This window comes from Felis catus, chromosome F2, assembly GCF_018350175.1.
Source record: "Felis catus isolate Fca126 chromosome F2, F.catus_Fca126_mat1.0, whole genome shotgun sequence".
NCBI classification, from domain to species: domain Eukaryota; kingdom Metazoa; phylum Chordata; class Mammalia; order Carnivora; family Felidae; genus Felis; species Felis catus.
The window spans coordinates 74,356,908-74,371,330 of NC_058385.1; the positions used below are offsets into that span (position 1 = coordinate 74,356,908).

At 51.3% G+C, this 14,423-nt stretch overlaps 1 protein-coding gene across 4 annotated transcripts in view; it reads left to right on the forward strand.

The window, feature by feature from the left end:
- Positions 1-14,423, forward strand: part of TG (thyroglobulin) — a 259,920-nt gene that overhangs the window by 93,401 nt on the left and 152,096 nt on the right. For all 4 annotated transcript variants that reach the window (XM_045049597.1, XM_045049596.1, XM_045049595.1 and 1 more), the window contains 5 exons: positions 3,166-3,303; positions 4,131-4,307; positions 5,917-6,028; positions 8,562-8,641; positions 9,327-9,470. In XM_045049597.1, the coding sequence (XP_044905532.1) occupies positions 3,166-3,303; positions 4,131-4,307; positions 5,917-6,028; positions 8,562-8,641; positions 9,327-9,470 (651 nt within the window). The remainder of the gene's footprint in view (positions 1-3,165; positions 3,304-4,130; positions 4,308-5,916; positions 6,029-8,561; positions 8,642-9,326; positions 9,471-14,423) is intronic.

Below are 14,423 nucleotides of genomic sequence, written 5' to 3' on the forward strand. Positions count from 1 at the left end.
CTGCCGACTGGTATCGTTGTTCCTGCTTTATCAGAGCGATATGAGACTCCGATGCCTCGGTATCCCCTGTCAAAAGCCAGTCCAGCCCGAAGCAAGCAGCGGTGCCAGGTTTCAGACTGTTGCTCAGCTGCCTCCAAAGCCTGGGTTCTTCTAGATCACCGGCCACTCCTTGGCTCAGACGGTGTCTGCTCCGGGGCTGAGTCCTGGTGGCCCCCTGGCTAACTGAGCAGACGGGGTTTGGTTTGATTTGCAGAGCGAAATTTCTTATTTTCTTATTTTTTTTAACTGAGCCAGTAATTTTAAATTGGGAGATTTTATATAAAAATTCAGATTTCAAGCTTCTTGGGAGAAAAACAGAGGAAAAAGCTCTGGCAATACAGGCTTCAAATTTCCGCCTGGCGACCGTCCCCCGAGCGGAGTTGAGCTGCCCCTGACATCAGGGGCATGGCTCTCCCATTTGCGGCAGTCCCCGCCCTGCGCTGGGTGCTCGTACTGGCCCCTGCTGGTCCTGGGCCGCTTGTGTTAGCCGATTCCCCCCCAGCCTTCGTGGTGCCGCGGGGGTCCTCGGGGCAATGAACAGGTGAATGACTTTGGGGCAATTCTGGACGTTTTGTAAAATCCATCATTATACACTATGTCAGGCCATATCTCTAAAACTATCACATGGCTCCCACAGGAAGGACCCATCCCCCCCCCCCCGCCCCCTCCCCACCTCCCCACCTCCTGCCTCCAGAAAGGGAGCTGGGCCCCTGCCCAAGACCTTGGAGGGATCCAGGCTGAATGGACCCAGCTCAGCTCGGTTTTCCCTTTCTGACTGATTACATTCCTGGGCTGAGGAAGATAACACCCCTGCAGGAGGGGCCCCTTTGATCTGCTCCTCTGCAGCCCGGCCAGTGCCATTTCCGTGGCTTGTTTACCTGGCCCGTGTCCCCAAGAATGGCCTCCCCGATTCAAAGCACAGGGAGCACTTGTCCCCTTTCTGCTCCAGTGTTACTTCAGTGAGTCTGAGTGTTTGGGACACACACAGGGAAACCAGCAAGAGCAACCTCCTGTCTGGCAAGGCCTGTACCGGCCTCCTTGCCTCCCGGGGGAGTGCGAACAAGAAGGCAAGGAATTCTTCCGAATAATGCCACGTAAACCAAGTACAAACTGTGGGCTATGTATTCATTCTACCGCCCACCAGACATTTTTTGAGCACAAGTGCCGTGCCCTCGGATATTCGCAGGCTAGCGAGGATTGCCCCCGTGCCAGCCATGGCATGACAGCGTGGCAAAGGCTACAATGGGGACAGGTGTCGAGTGTGGTGGGGATGCGGGGGTAGGAGGAGGCTAAGCGGCCTGAAGGGGTCAGAAAGTCTTCTCAGAGGAGCCTGGGAGGATCCCCCAGGCATTTCCAGCCTCTGTGCAAAGGCTCTGAGGGCAAAGTGATTGAAGGGACTTCAACTTTGTCCTCAGACCTGGTGTGTTCTTTTTTTTTCTTTCTTCCTCTGCTGTCTTAACAAGTGATATCACGGGGCAGGCCTGCAAACTGCCCATTGTACAGTAAGACAGCTTTGTTTTCTAAAAAATGTTTATTCATTTTTGAGAGAGAAACAGAGAGACAGAGTGTGAGCGAGGGAGGGGCAGAGAGAGAGGGAGACACAGGATCCGAAGCAGGCTCCAGGTTCTGAGCTGTCAGCCCAGAGCACAATGGGAGGCTCGAACCCACAAACCATGAGATCATGACCTGAGCTGAAGTCAGACGCCTAACCGACGGAGCCACCCAGGCACCCCATTTTTTAAGAGAGCTTTTTTTCCCCATTGTACAATAATATTAAGTTCAAGAACCCAGAAGGCTGGGGAGGCACAGAGAAGGGCGACATTGTCTCTGGGGTCTCTGCCAGGGCTAAACTTCTGGCCTTGGCAGATGTGAGTAAAGATGTCATCTCCGTTGCTGGTTTTTGTTGGTGAGAAAGTTCAGTCTTCATGAGCCTGCTCTATGAAGCATGGAAAGTGGGCCTCTGGAAGGATGCTCAAGTCCAAGGCAAATGGGGGTCCATACGGATGTGATGCCAGATCCCTGGGCTAAGGGACATTGTAAATGGGCCCCACCTCATCCCCATGAACTGCTTCATGCCCCCAGGTAAGCGCCTATGCAAAGTCAGACCTCTCGTGAAGGGAACATCAGGCCCCTCAGCACTGGGGAGCCTCTTTAGGGTGCTACAGCACATCAAGGCAGGAGGGAACAGCATTGGTCCTTGAAGCACAGGAGGACTAGGTAGGTGAGGAAGAGGGGTGAGCACAGTCAACAGTCCTGGGGCAGCAAGCGATGTGACTGTGCTCCTGGAGCATGAGTCGAGGCAACTGCAGATAAAGCTTAAAACGCAAGTAGAGCCTGGACCAAGAAGAAGGCTGCACTTCTGTCCCGTGGGCGGCAGGGCACCCAGAAAGATCCCGAAGCCAGCGATCATGGTGAGGATACGAGGAACGACTAAGGGTTAGCAAAGCTGCAGCTTGCGGTGTGGGGCCGGGCAGAGCTGTCTTCACAAATGTAGGCTGCCATCTGGGAGAGAGACAGCACTTCTGCGTGGCTTCAAAAGACAGGAGCATCAGTGGCTCAAAGTGACCAATTGGACTCCACGAGTCCCCAGTGGTGGAGTGGCCTGCTATGGTCAGCACGGACGTGTCACACAGGGCTGCAGGGGCACCGGCCAGAAATACCATGGGGGAATAGTCCTGCCTTGGGTGCAAAGTTGAACCAGATGGCTCCCAAGGTGTCTTCCAAACTAAGATTCGAAGATTTTGCAACTCTATAATTTTAGGACTTTCTGAAAGCTTCCGACCCCTTCCTGCCTGGCTAGACTCCCAGCCCTATTGCCTCCAGACCTGTTCTGGCTTCACACAGACTAAAAAAAAAAGTGTGTGTGTGTGTGTGTGTGTGTGTGTGTGTGTGTGTGTGTGTGTGTTGTGTGTGTGTGTGAGAGAGAGAGACAGAGACAGAGACAGAGACACAGAGGGAGAGAGGAGGGGAGAGAGAGAAAGAGAGAGAGAGAGAGAGACAGAGACAGAGACAGAGACAGAGACACAGAGGGAGAGAGGAGGGGAGAGAGAGAGAGAGAGAGAGAGAGAGAGAGAGACTCACTGTGGAGATAAAGCAAAGGAAGTTGACCCTCTCCTTCTTTTTCAGATTTGACAACAGAACTTTTCTTCCCCGTGGACCTTAACCAGGTGGTTGTCAATGGAAGCCTATCCCTGCCCAACCAGCAGCACTGGCTTTTCAAACACCTGTTTTCCCCTCAGCAGGCAAACCTGTGGTGCCTGTCTCGTAAGTATCCTTAGAACACATCCTTCCTCTTCTGGATCCTCTGGTCAGGCAACACAGACCTACTTTAACGACTCTTGAGAAATAGATAGGATGAGACTCAATGGCATAACTCAGGAATCACTTCAGTGTTAGTACCAGGGGTGATACAAAAGAAAGACAGGACATAACCCATCGATTCAAGAAGCTTATAGTAGAGATAATCTCTACTCTACTCCCAGAACCTATCATCCATCCATCCATCCGCCCACCCATCCACCCATCCTTTACCCAATAGGCATGTGCTGTGTTTAGCATGTGCTATGTTCTAAGCCTTGCATTTGACCTTGGGGATGAGAAAACAAAAGAAGATGAGTAAACTATAATCCATCCTTGTGAAAAAACTGTATGATCTCACCTCTACCAGTGGGAGAGTCAGACATGGGAGTGGAACAGGGGAGATCATTCACAGAGTTCACAGAAGTTTTATAGTCCCATGGCCTCAGGTCTGAAGATCCCAACTGCCTCTGAGATGGTCCTGGGTAAAGATCCAGTGGAATTTTGCTCTCTCTTCCCCTGTATTTCTGAGCTCACAGCTCACTCTTCACCTTCTTAGATTCTGCTTTCATTCAGAGTCACATGGACTCCCTGTTTGGTGCACAATCCTCTCCCCAGCTAGCAGAACTCTAGTATTTTCTCTTGGGCCTTTCAGAATGGATATTCTCAACGGTCCTGGGCCTCTGTCCTCCAAGGAAGAATCTCTTCCCGGCATTTCTTCCCAGTAGATCCTGTAGAGGTTACTTTCCCTCAGGCCTCCCAAGGACCAAAACCCACTGCCCTCTTGCCTGCAGGCTGTATCCAGGAGCCCTCTTTCTGTCAGCTGGCGGAGATAACAGACAGTACACCCTTGTACTTCACCTGCACCCTCTACCCAGAGGCCCAAGTGTGTGACGATGTCATGGAGCCCAATCCCAAAGGCTGCAGACTATTCCTGCCCCACCAGCCAAAGACCCTGTTCCGGAAGAAAGGTGGGTGCTTCGTGGGATTTGCGCAAATGGCATTTCCAGTGGGCTACTGGCTCCTTGGTTTTAGAAATATCCACATTACCTGATTCTTCTTTTTGAAATTAAGGTTACTCACGCTCCTTGTAACAATGCGACACCATTTAGAAACGCATCAAGTTGACCATAGAGAATAATCCTGTTCTGCAATCGTACTCCTTAGAGAAAGCCACCATTAATGCACCTATCAGTTCAAATTCCATTCGGCTATCTGTTACGGAAAATCCCAACAGTGGCTTTCACAAGATAGAAGTTGATTTTTCTCTCTGAGGACATTAATGCCACTTTTTTTTTTTTTTTTATGGAGTGTTTTTCCCCTGCACAGTCTCCATTTCTTCTGGGATATTATCATGCTTTGTTTACTGTTCTATGTGTGCTGGAGTTCTTTCTCAGATATCTGGTGACCCTCGGTTTTACATTCACATGTAAGAGAGGGGCCCAGAAACTGATTGGGAAGCTCAAAGTATGTGGTGAGAGCTCGCTGCCCATGTCTAAAAACCGTGGCTAAGTTACTGACGCTAAACACAAAATTTAGCCATGCTCGTCCAGGCATCTGACACAATCCTACAGGTTTCCCTGTAGGATAATCTAGTTGGGCCACCCTTTGGGGGGATCCCTCAGGTCTTTATTTATGGGTCCTTCCCATGAAGGAGTCTTGTAACACCTGGCCTGAGGCCATGAGCCTGACTGCTGTTGGTTTGGATGCCAAATAAGGTTGGAAGATGAGAGTCTCAATCGTCACCATGTAGGTGGATCTGAAAGAATCCCCTAGTTTCAGTGTGGGATTCCCACCACGAACGCCACCTGGTGCATCGAAGAGATCCCCTCTATTTTGTTCTTTTCGGAGAATAAGCCTTCTATCTTCTGCAGTGGGGAGAAGGCACTTGTCTCCCGTGCAGAAGCGGGGAAGCCGTCCGGAGACCTAACTGCTTCTTCTAGAGATTTCCGGCCTATCCTGGTTCAGGCCACCTTCATCCCAGTGATGTCAATACTTAAACTTTTGGGGATTCCAGAAGGTGTATAGGGTATCTGGTTCTTCCCACAGGAAAGTTGAGGATTCAGCTTTCTTAGCTCCTGTGTGTGCTCTCTAGCTCCCAGAATTGTTGCTGTATCCCTTCTATTCTTTGCAAGTTTTTTTTTAATGTTTATTTTTGAGAGAGAAAGAAAGACAGCAACAGAGCACAAGTCGGGGTGTGGGGGGAGGGCAGAGAGAGAGGGAGACACAGAATCTGAAGCAGGCTCCAGGCTCCGAGGCATCAGCACAGAGCCCGACGCGGGGCTCGAACTCACGAACTGCGAGATCATGACCTGAGCGGAAGTCGGACGCTCAGCTGACTGAGCCACCCGGGCGCCCCATCCTATTCTCTTTACTCTTGTGTGTGGGAGCCTTTACAAGAATCCCCTCACTGTCATTTTAGTGAGATTTGTGATAAGAACAGAGAGTAAGCATGTGAGTTTAATATGCCATCTTTAATTGGAAACTCTCGATCTGTTGTATCTACCCTAATCTTCATATTTCTTAGATACAACAAATCTCTATCTAAATAATACATAATTTCTTTCTTCCCCTGTGTAGTTATACTGCAAGATAAAGTGAAGAACTTTTATACTCGCCTGCCGTTCCAAAAACTGACGGGGATTTCCATTAGAAACAAAGTGCCCATGTCTGAAAAATCCATTTCCAATGGGTAAGCTACTTCTGTCCTCTCAAATCTTTATTGTTAAGACTTTTCTGCTTCCATAAGAAGGTGACTTAATATCAACTAAAGGCACATACATAAGAAACTGTAAAACCCAACGCAAAGAGTGGAAAGGTAATGAGGAGGTGACCATATCTAAAAACCGTGGCTAAGTTACTGATACCAAACACAAAATTTAGCCATGCTCATCCAAGCATCTGACACAAAAGGGAGACACTGACCCGTGTCTTATCAATTAACAGATATTATCAAGTGTTGTGATAAACTTGATTGGCAAAGTCTCACTATGCCGTGTGCAAAATCTGGAGAGAAGGTAGAACTTCTAACAAGCTCATAAGCTTATTAGGAATTTTAATTTGTTCGATATATTATTTTTAAAAGTATTTATTATATATTTAGGTAGTTAGCTGTTACTTAGTTGTTTTACTTGAAGGTGATGTTTCTCTCAGCCTAGTCTTTGATCCCACCCATCAGAATCACCAAGAGGATGTTTTGCAAACTACATTCCTGGGTCCTTTCCTGGACCTACTGAATCAGCATTTCCTGGGATGGGGCGCAAGAATCCGAATTTTAAGTAAAATTCTCCTCCTGGTGATTCTTTTCTACTTTAGAATTCGAAAGTCATTGGCCTATGAACTGTTGGTTTATGAAGTGTTGCTGATTTATGAAACTGTGTCATGTTGTTGGTGGTTGAGATCTGCTTTTGAAGGGGCGCCCGGGGGGCTCAGTCGGTGAAGCGTCCAACTTCAGCTCAGGTTGTGATCTCACGGTGTGTGAGTTCAAGCCCCTCATCGGGCTCTCTGCTATCAGCACAGAGCCCACTTTGGATCCTCTGTCCCCCTCTCTCTGCCCCTCCCTCCCACACTCTCTCAAAAATAAATGAACACTTAAAAAAATTTTTTTTAATGTTCATTTATTTTTGAGAGAGAGACAGAGCATGAGAGGGGGAGGGACAGAGAGAGGGAGACACAGAATCCGAAGCAGGCTCCAGCCTCCGAGCTGTCAGCACAGAGCCCGATGCGGGGCTCGAAGCCACGAACCTCGAGATCATGACCTGAGCCAAAGATGGGCGCTCAACCAACTGAGCCACCCATGCGCTCCTAAATGGACATTAAAAAAAGAAAAAAAGATCTGCTTTTGAAAATGGACTTAAAAGGCTGATATGGGGTAGGCTGTCTTGAGATCTGGCAGGGCACTGCTTGCAATGCTGGGGCAGGGTCAGAGAGAGAGGGTTGGAACCAGAGATAGACGCCATACTGGTGCTGGGGACTCAGAGAAGGATGGTTTGATGGGACAGCACATCATCCAGGCTGGAGCTCAGCACTGGGCTTCCAAGAGAGGAAAACACAGTGGTGGGTGGGCAGGTGGGCAGGACTCTGGGAGAGGGAGCCACGGGGCAGGTGGTCCACAGCCATCAGGGCAGAGTTGCAGCCAGCATTGGAAAAATCGTCCAAGACACGGAGGCTTTGTGCACCACAATGCGAGTTGAGTTCAGGGGCTCCTAAGACAAAGAAGGAAAGTGGCAAGAATGAGGCAGTTTGCCCCCACCGAAAAGGAGCTGAGGGGTTGAGCAAGCTCTCGCGAGTCAAGGACGAGTGATCAGAACTGGGACAGGCAGTCAGGGCGAGGGGAGTTAGAGCTGAGCCCGGGAGCATTGGCTTGGAGCCACTACGTTTCTCCAGGACTGGTCCTAGAAGCTGAGGGAGGGGTCTAGCAGCCACACTGGGTTATCCGGCAAAGTAGGTCCCGAGACGGGGTCTGGATACGCTGACCCAGCAAACCAGAGTGTGATTAGCCAACATTACACGGCACATATGAAGGGAAGCTGGGTCAGGGGAAATGTGCCGGTCTTTGCCGACAGACATCTGGTTGGATCACTCCGACCGCAAGTCCATGGAGTCTCCCGTTTCTGAAGATGCCTTCTCTACCCTGTCTCCCTTTCCCCAGAGCCCAAAGCCGAACTTTCTCACATTCAGGATGCTGGGTGAGCTTGGCTTAGAGACCGGCACATAACAGGCACAGAATAAATGCTTGATGAAAGAGTGAGCCAATGAATGAAAGATGCCAAGACTATGTTCCTGAGAAAAGAGTAGAATTTTGTTTTTATTTAAAAAAATTTTTTTAATTAAAAAATTTTTTTAATTTATTTTTGAGACAGAGGGAGGCAGAACATGAGCAGGGGAGGGGCAGAGAGAGAGAGGGAGACACACAATCCGAAGCAGGCTCCAGGATCTGGGCTGTCAGCACAGAGCCCGACGCGGGGCTCGAACTCACGGAGTGTGAGATGGTGACCTGAGCTGAAGTTGGACGCTCAACCGACTGAACCACCCAGGCGCCCCTAGAATTTTGTTTTTAGAAGGACCCTCAAAGCTAGGAATCCACTCATGCATACTGGCCACAGCACCCCCACTTTACGGAGTCATGAGGAAAGGAACTCCCGGAAGTAAGAATGACTGTAATTCGGTAGGTCCTGGGCCACTCACAAAACCCCTCTTGCCCACTCTTTCTCTCCTCGTGCCAGCTTCTTCGAATGTGAACGGCTGTGCGATGCGGACCCGTGCTGTACTGGCTTTGGCTTTCTAAACGTGTCCCAGCTAAAAGGTAAGAGCGAGAGCGACTCCGCCTGCCTGAGCACAGCACTTGGCAGCCTGGAAAACATGCTCCCACATCTGCTCTTTTTGGGGTGGATGGGGAGGTGCCGTCCTTGTTCACACATGGGAAGTGGGGGCCTGGGAGGGGCGGTGGCTAATACACGGAACAGCCGGCCGGCCGTGGCTCCTGGCCCACCGCCCGGGCACCTTGACACGGCACTTTGCCTGGCTCACATGGCCTCCTTCTAGGCTCCCAGCTCATCTCTCAAGATGCGGCTCAGGCAGCTTGGTGGGATGAACTCTGCATCCACCCGTATGACCTGAATTTAAAACTGGAGTCAGTGCCTTGCTAGCGATGTGATCCAGGAAAACCCACTTAATCCCAGAGCATCTCCGCATCCCTCACGTGCAAATGGAAAGACAAATCCCCCTCACGGGACTGCGTGAGGATCGAGCGACGGGATGCCAGCAGAGACCAGCCCTGGGCGCATGGCGGGCGCCCCATCAGGATAAGCTCCCTCCATCCCTGCGCTCTGAGACAAGCTGATTGCAGTACCCGGGTTTTCACCGGTGGCTAAGATCGTGCCTGGAGTCCGGTAGAGCACGCCAGGCGCCTGCTGGAGGATGGGTTTGCAGGATTTCCCTCATCTTCCCTCGTGATCGTCTTTCTGGTCTTGGTTACTCCTTTGCTCCAGGAGGAGAGGTGGCGTGCTTGACTCTGAACAGCCTGGGACTTCAGACGTGCAGTGAGGAAAATGCAGGAACCTGGCGCATTTTGGACTGTGGCTCCCCTGACACTGAGGTCCGCACCTATCCCTTCGGATGGTACCAGAAACCTGGTGAGTCACCCGCCCCTTCCGGCTGCGTGGCCGTCTTCGGTTGGCTGCCTGCCAACCATGTATTAGGATGATGTCCTTGGGCTGGGAAGTAGACCAGCCGGGATTCGTCGGGTCCAAGTGACAGAAATCGATCCTATAGAACTTCAGCAGGAAGGGAATTTATCTCTTGCTGATAGACTCAAAGCAAAGATGACTCACCTGGTCTCAGCGACCGGGATGTATTTAGCAGGAATGAGACTTTGGTTGTTGTAGTCAAGCTTTAAATTCAAGGGAGAGAGTTTGGCCCAGCTTGGGCTGTGTGCCCTCCCACTGCCAGCGGGAGGGTGGGGCAGCCCGAGTGATGTCCTCTCAAGACGGTATGCACAGTGGGAGAGAGGAGTGTCTTCAAAGTATGGTTAAGGGGCTGTTGCTGGGCAGGGGAAACCAATAGACGTGCACTCTGCCAAGTTTCCTTGTGGTTTTTTTGGAGCTTGTCAATTAGGGTAATGGAACACACGGCAGTCTTGGGGAGGGAGAGGGCGACACTGGTGTGTATTTGACGATGTACATGGAGTTAGGATTTCAGGGTCAAGGCAGTGTTGCCCCAACGTGGGCACTTCATACATATGTGCTGATTGTATCCCAGCCCGTTTGGGGAGCTCAGTTTGAAATCGGCCAATGAACAAATGGATGGTCTGCGTGGGATGATGGAGAAGCTCTGTACTCAAATGAAGAGATACGAGTGTCTTCCCAGCTTGCCATCTACTCTGTGTTTGTCTTTTGGAAAGTCTTCCCTTGCGTCTGTTTCTCTGTTGGTAGAACAGTGATTGAGACTCTGGTCCCGTCAGCTCCTACCTTCCAGGAGTTTCTAGGTGCGGGTACAGTTGGGGAACAGTGGGGAGCTGCCTGGAGACTGGGCACGTTCACCCTGTGTCCCGGAAGCAAATCCAGAAGGATGTGCCGGGTACAAAAAGATTGAAAACCCCCTCTGAGTAGGTGTCCAATGGAGAGGCTGAGATGAGGTTCGTTATCTCCAATCATGGCTTCCTCCCTCGTTTCAGAGGCAATATAGGACTGATGCTGGCCCTGCCAGGGCACTTGTCCTGGAAATGGGACTCATGGAATGTGCAGTTTGGAGGAATCTTAGAGATCTATAACTTGGATCTCTACACCCTTCGCCCAACGCAACGCGTTGCCCCAAAGGAGGAAAGGAGGGGAAAACTGATATTACGTGTCTGCTGCGTGCCTGCACGTGCCGGGGCTTCTACGGGGGCACGGAATTTAATACCCGTGAACGGGCATTCTCTCCTCCATTTCGAGATGAGGAGAGGGTGGCATAGGAAGTTGGGGCTACTAGCCCCCAAACCACACAGCTAGAGTCAGGCTGCCAGGCCAGAGCTGGTGACCCTAGATGTCACTCTTCTCCGTGTCCACGTTGCTGGCAGGTCTTTCCCGTCCCGTGAGTGACCGGATGTGACAATGTCCAGACCCTTTGACCGGTTTTCCCCTAACTCAATGAACTAATAAGCAATTTATTAACACGTTGAAAAAACAATAATAAAACTAACTAATAAGCTAAGAGACCAAACCCGTCAGTGGTGTGGCCTCTTGCTCCAGAGCTGTATCCAACTTGAAGGGGCTGGGATGGGGCTCCGTGGTAGAATCTGGCCCCGGCCCTTGTCCCTGAGCCTACTAACCCCCGAGGCATTCCTTGGCTTTAGGCAGATTTATGTGGAGTTAATGACGAGCAGGCTAAGTGGAATCTTCCCCGCTGATGTCTACCTTGAGCATCTTGTGACTGATCCTTGATCTGAATTCACTGGGGGTCAGGGTCATGCTTTTCATTTTATTTTAACATCCTGATTTATTTTAGGAAAAACATCAGGGCTGTACGATGACATAGCCTCGCTGGGTTTCTATTTAGAGAAGAATGTTCCATATAGGCTTTAACTCACAGGGACAGGGGAGAAGTGAATGCTTGCTTAGCACTACGGCCCCCCGGGAGACCCCAGGGCCAGCCCTGCGTATTTCGGGGGCTTCGAAATGGAACCCTTCGTCTTCAGAGCTTCCCCGCCCGTCTCTCCTCCCATCCCCCCTCCCATCTCCTCACCCCGCAGAAGACTGAAAAATGTCTTTCTCGAGAATCTTCATCTGGCTCAGGGAAGACTTGGGTAAAAAGAAGCTTAAGATATAAGTCATTTGTTCAGGAATATCGTGGGAATCGGACCAGGGCGTTACAACATCATGGCAGGAGGTGGCAGAGAGAAGAACCCAAGGTGCTCATTGTCCCAGTTCATTCCATCTGCTCTGTTTCTTTTCATCGGACAGCACAGACCCCTAGCTTTTTCCAATATATATTTTGTGGGGTCAGGCTGGGGACTCAGAGTTCTGTCCAGAAACTGCGGGCCGGGGAATTAAAAATGCACAGCGGTGCTCTCTTTCAAAGGACACTGACTGAGCATTGGCCATGCCCAGGGCCTCTGGTGTTACTAATCAGCCCGTATTCATCGGACTCTTTCCGTGTGCCTGGCTGGATAAAGCATTTATAAGCCTTATCTCATCTAATCTTCACAAATGCTGTTAGATAAGGAAAGGGAGGTTCAGAGAGGTTAAGTCACTTGCCCAAGGCCACACAGGAATCACATCTTATTCAGACCCAACCACATAACATAATGATTCAGTCAGTCAGAAAGACCTAGGTCTGAACTCTGACTCTGTCATATGCCCACCTGAACCATGAAGGGTGGAAAGGACCCTAATCTCCTCTCCATCAGTTTTGGCACACGCAGCCTAAGTTTTTATGGAGGAATTCTTGCAAAGAATTTCCATAGTAGGCTTTGGCCCTTGCTTCAGATCCATGGCTTGGCCTTTTAGTCTGTTGACATCTATATTGAGTGTTGACCACAGGCCCCAGATTAGACTCCAGGCTGAGAGCCAGAGACGAGAGGCATAACCCAGGACCCGTTTCTGAAGAACCGCCCCTGAGGCAGGGGAAGGGAAGTGATACTCACCGAACTCCTGATACACGTTAAACACCGAGGAAACACTGGAGGTAGAAGGTCCTGCCTGCAGAGGGTTTAGCTGGGCTGAGGGGCCGGATACAAGAGAAATGGAACATTTCTTAAGCACTTACTGTATGTCAGAAACCACCTAAGAGTGCTTTTTTCCCCTGTATCAATTTGCTAACCCCTGTGAAATGGGCTGTATTCCTATCTTCCTGCGAGGAGATAATTATTCTCTCTGCAAGCAGAGATTTAGCTGAGGTTCCCGTGGGGGCTGCACGACGGTGGGGTCAGGGAGCACGAAAGGGGAAGAGAATTCTGTTCTACAAGGGATTATGCAAAAGTGTCTCCAGGGGTAAAGGAGAGGGGGCTGATGGGAGCAGTGACCACTGTGTGGGGACAGGCAGCAGGCTGCGGAGGTGGGGTGGGCCAGGGTCCTGCCCTCACAGCCCTCAGAGTTTCAGAGACCCGCACACACAGGCAATGGGGCAGTCACAGCATAACGATGGTGCCAGGCTATTCACAGAACAAAGGCCAGGAGAGAGGCACAGACCTGTCTGGGAGCACCAACAGGGGGCCCCAGAGAGCCCACGGCAATGCACTATGGGACTCTGCGGTCCACAGTGAGCAGAAAGTTCCACGTGTCGGTGCAGAACAGAGGCTCAGGCTGAGAGAGTGTGAATGCAGAAGAGGCTGTTCACGGGCCTGCCCCAGCAGGAGGGCCCAGGGAGCACGCCCGCTTCGCATCCCGGGTGGGAGTGGCCAGTGCTGCTCTGTGGTCGAGCAGTGCCCCAGAGCCCCGGCTTTTCTGGAAAGGGCGGGCCCCGGGGCCCTCGTACCTTCCCTTTGCTCTTTAAAGAGAACGAAGGCTGCCTGTTCTCTCTGCAGCTGTGCATGGCTGGCAAGCGGGGCAGGGTCTCTGGTTTCTTGATAAAGTCAAATGTGGCTTCTAAAAAAAACAGTCGAAGCCACACAGTTCCTGCTAAGCAAATGCACTTGGACCTTACGGCAATTCTAGATAAGGGAACGTAACCTGGGTAGGAAATGAAAAGCCCATGCAATTAGGCCTGTCTGCAATCCACGTCGAAACTACCACATGGAGGTAGGGTTACTGAATGGCCCACTCTCTGTCCTCATTTGCGTCCTGCCCACAGCTCCTGCCAAGCGCTCAGCGCCAGGTTGGCTCCAGGCACCAGGCTGGCATTTCACAACAGCATCTTCTTTAGTCCCCAAGCACCCCTGACGAGATAGGGCCTATTGTGAACCCCATTCTGTGCTGTGCTGGCCAATATTTCACAGCTGGCGAGGGTGAGTGGAAGCCCTGATTTGTGGCGATTGCCACTTGCCGTGGTGGAAATGTCCCCACCATGGCCACCAACTTGCTCTCTGTCTGTCTTACCCCAAAAGCAAAACCCTATTAAGAAATACTGCTGAGGGGGTGAGAAAGGGTAAGTAATGCAACAGCAGTAGAGCCACGTGATCTGTTGTCTGCTGAGATGAGCCGCTGGGTGGTGCTCCCTGGTGGTGCCCGCTGAGATGAGCCGCTGGGTGATGCTCCCTGGTGGTGCTCACTGAGATGAGCTGCTGGGTGGTGCTCCCTGGTGGTGCTCGCTGAGATGAGCCGCTGGGTGGTGCTCCCTGGTGGTGCTCGCTGAAATGAGCTTCATGGTGGTTCTCCCTTGTGGTGCTCTCTGAGATGAGCTGCTGGGTGGTGCTCCCTGGTGGTGCTCTCTGAGACGAGCTGCTTGGTGGTGCTCCCTGGTGGTGCTCGCTGAGATGAGCCGCTGGGTGGTGCTCCCTGGTGGTGCTCGCTGAGATGAGCTGCTTGGTGGTGCTCCCTGGTGGTGCTCGCTGAGATGAGCCGCTGGGTGGTACTCCCTGGTGGTGCTCGCTGAGATGAGCCGCTGGGTGGTGTTCCCTGGTGGTGCTCGCTGAGATGAGTTGCTGGTTGGTGCTCCCTGGTGGTGCTTGC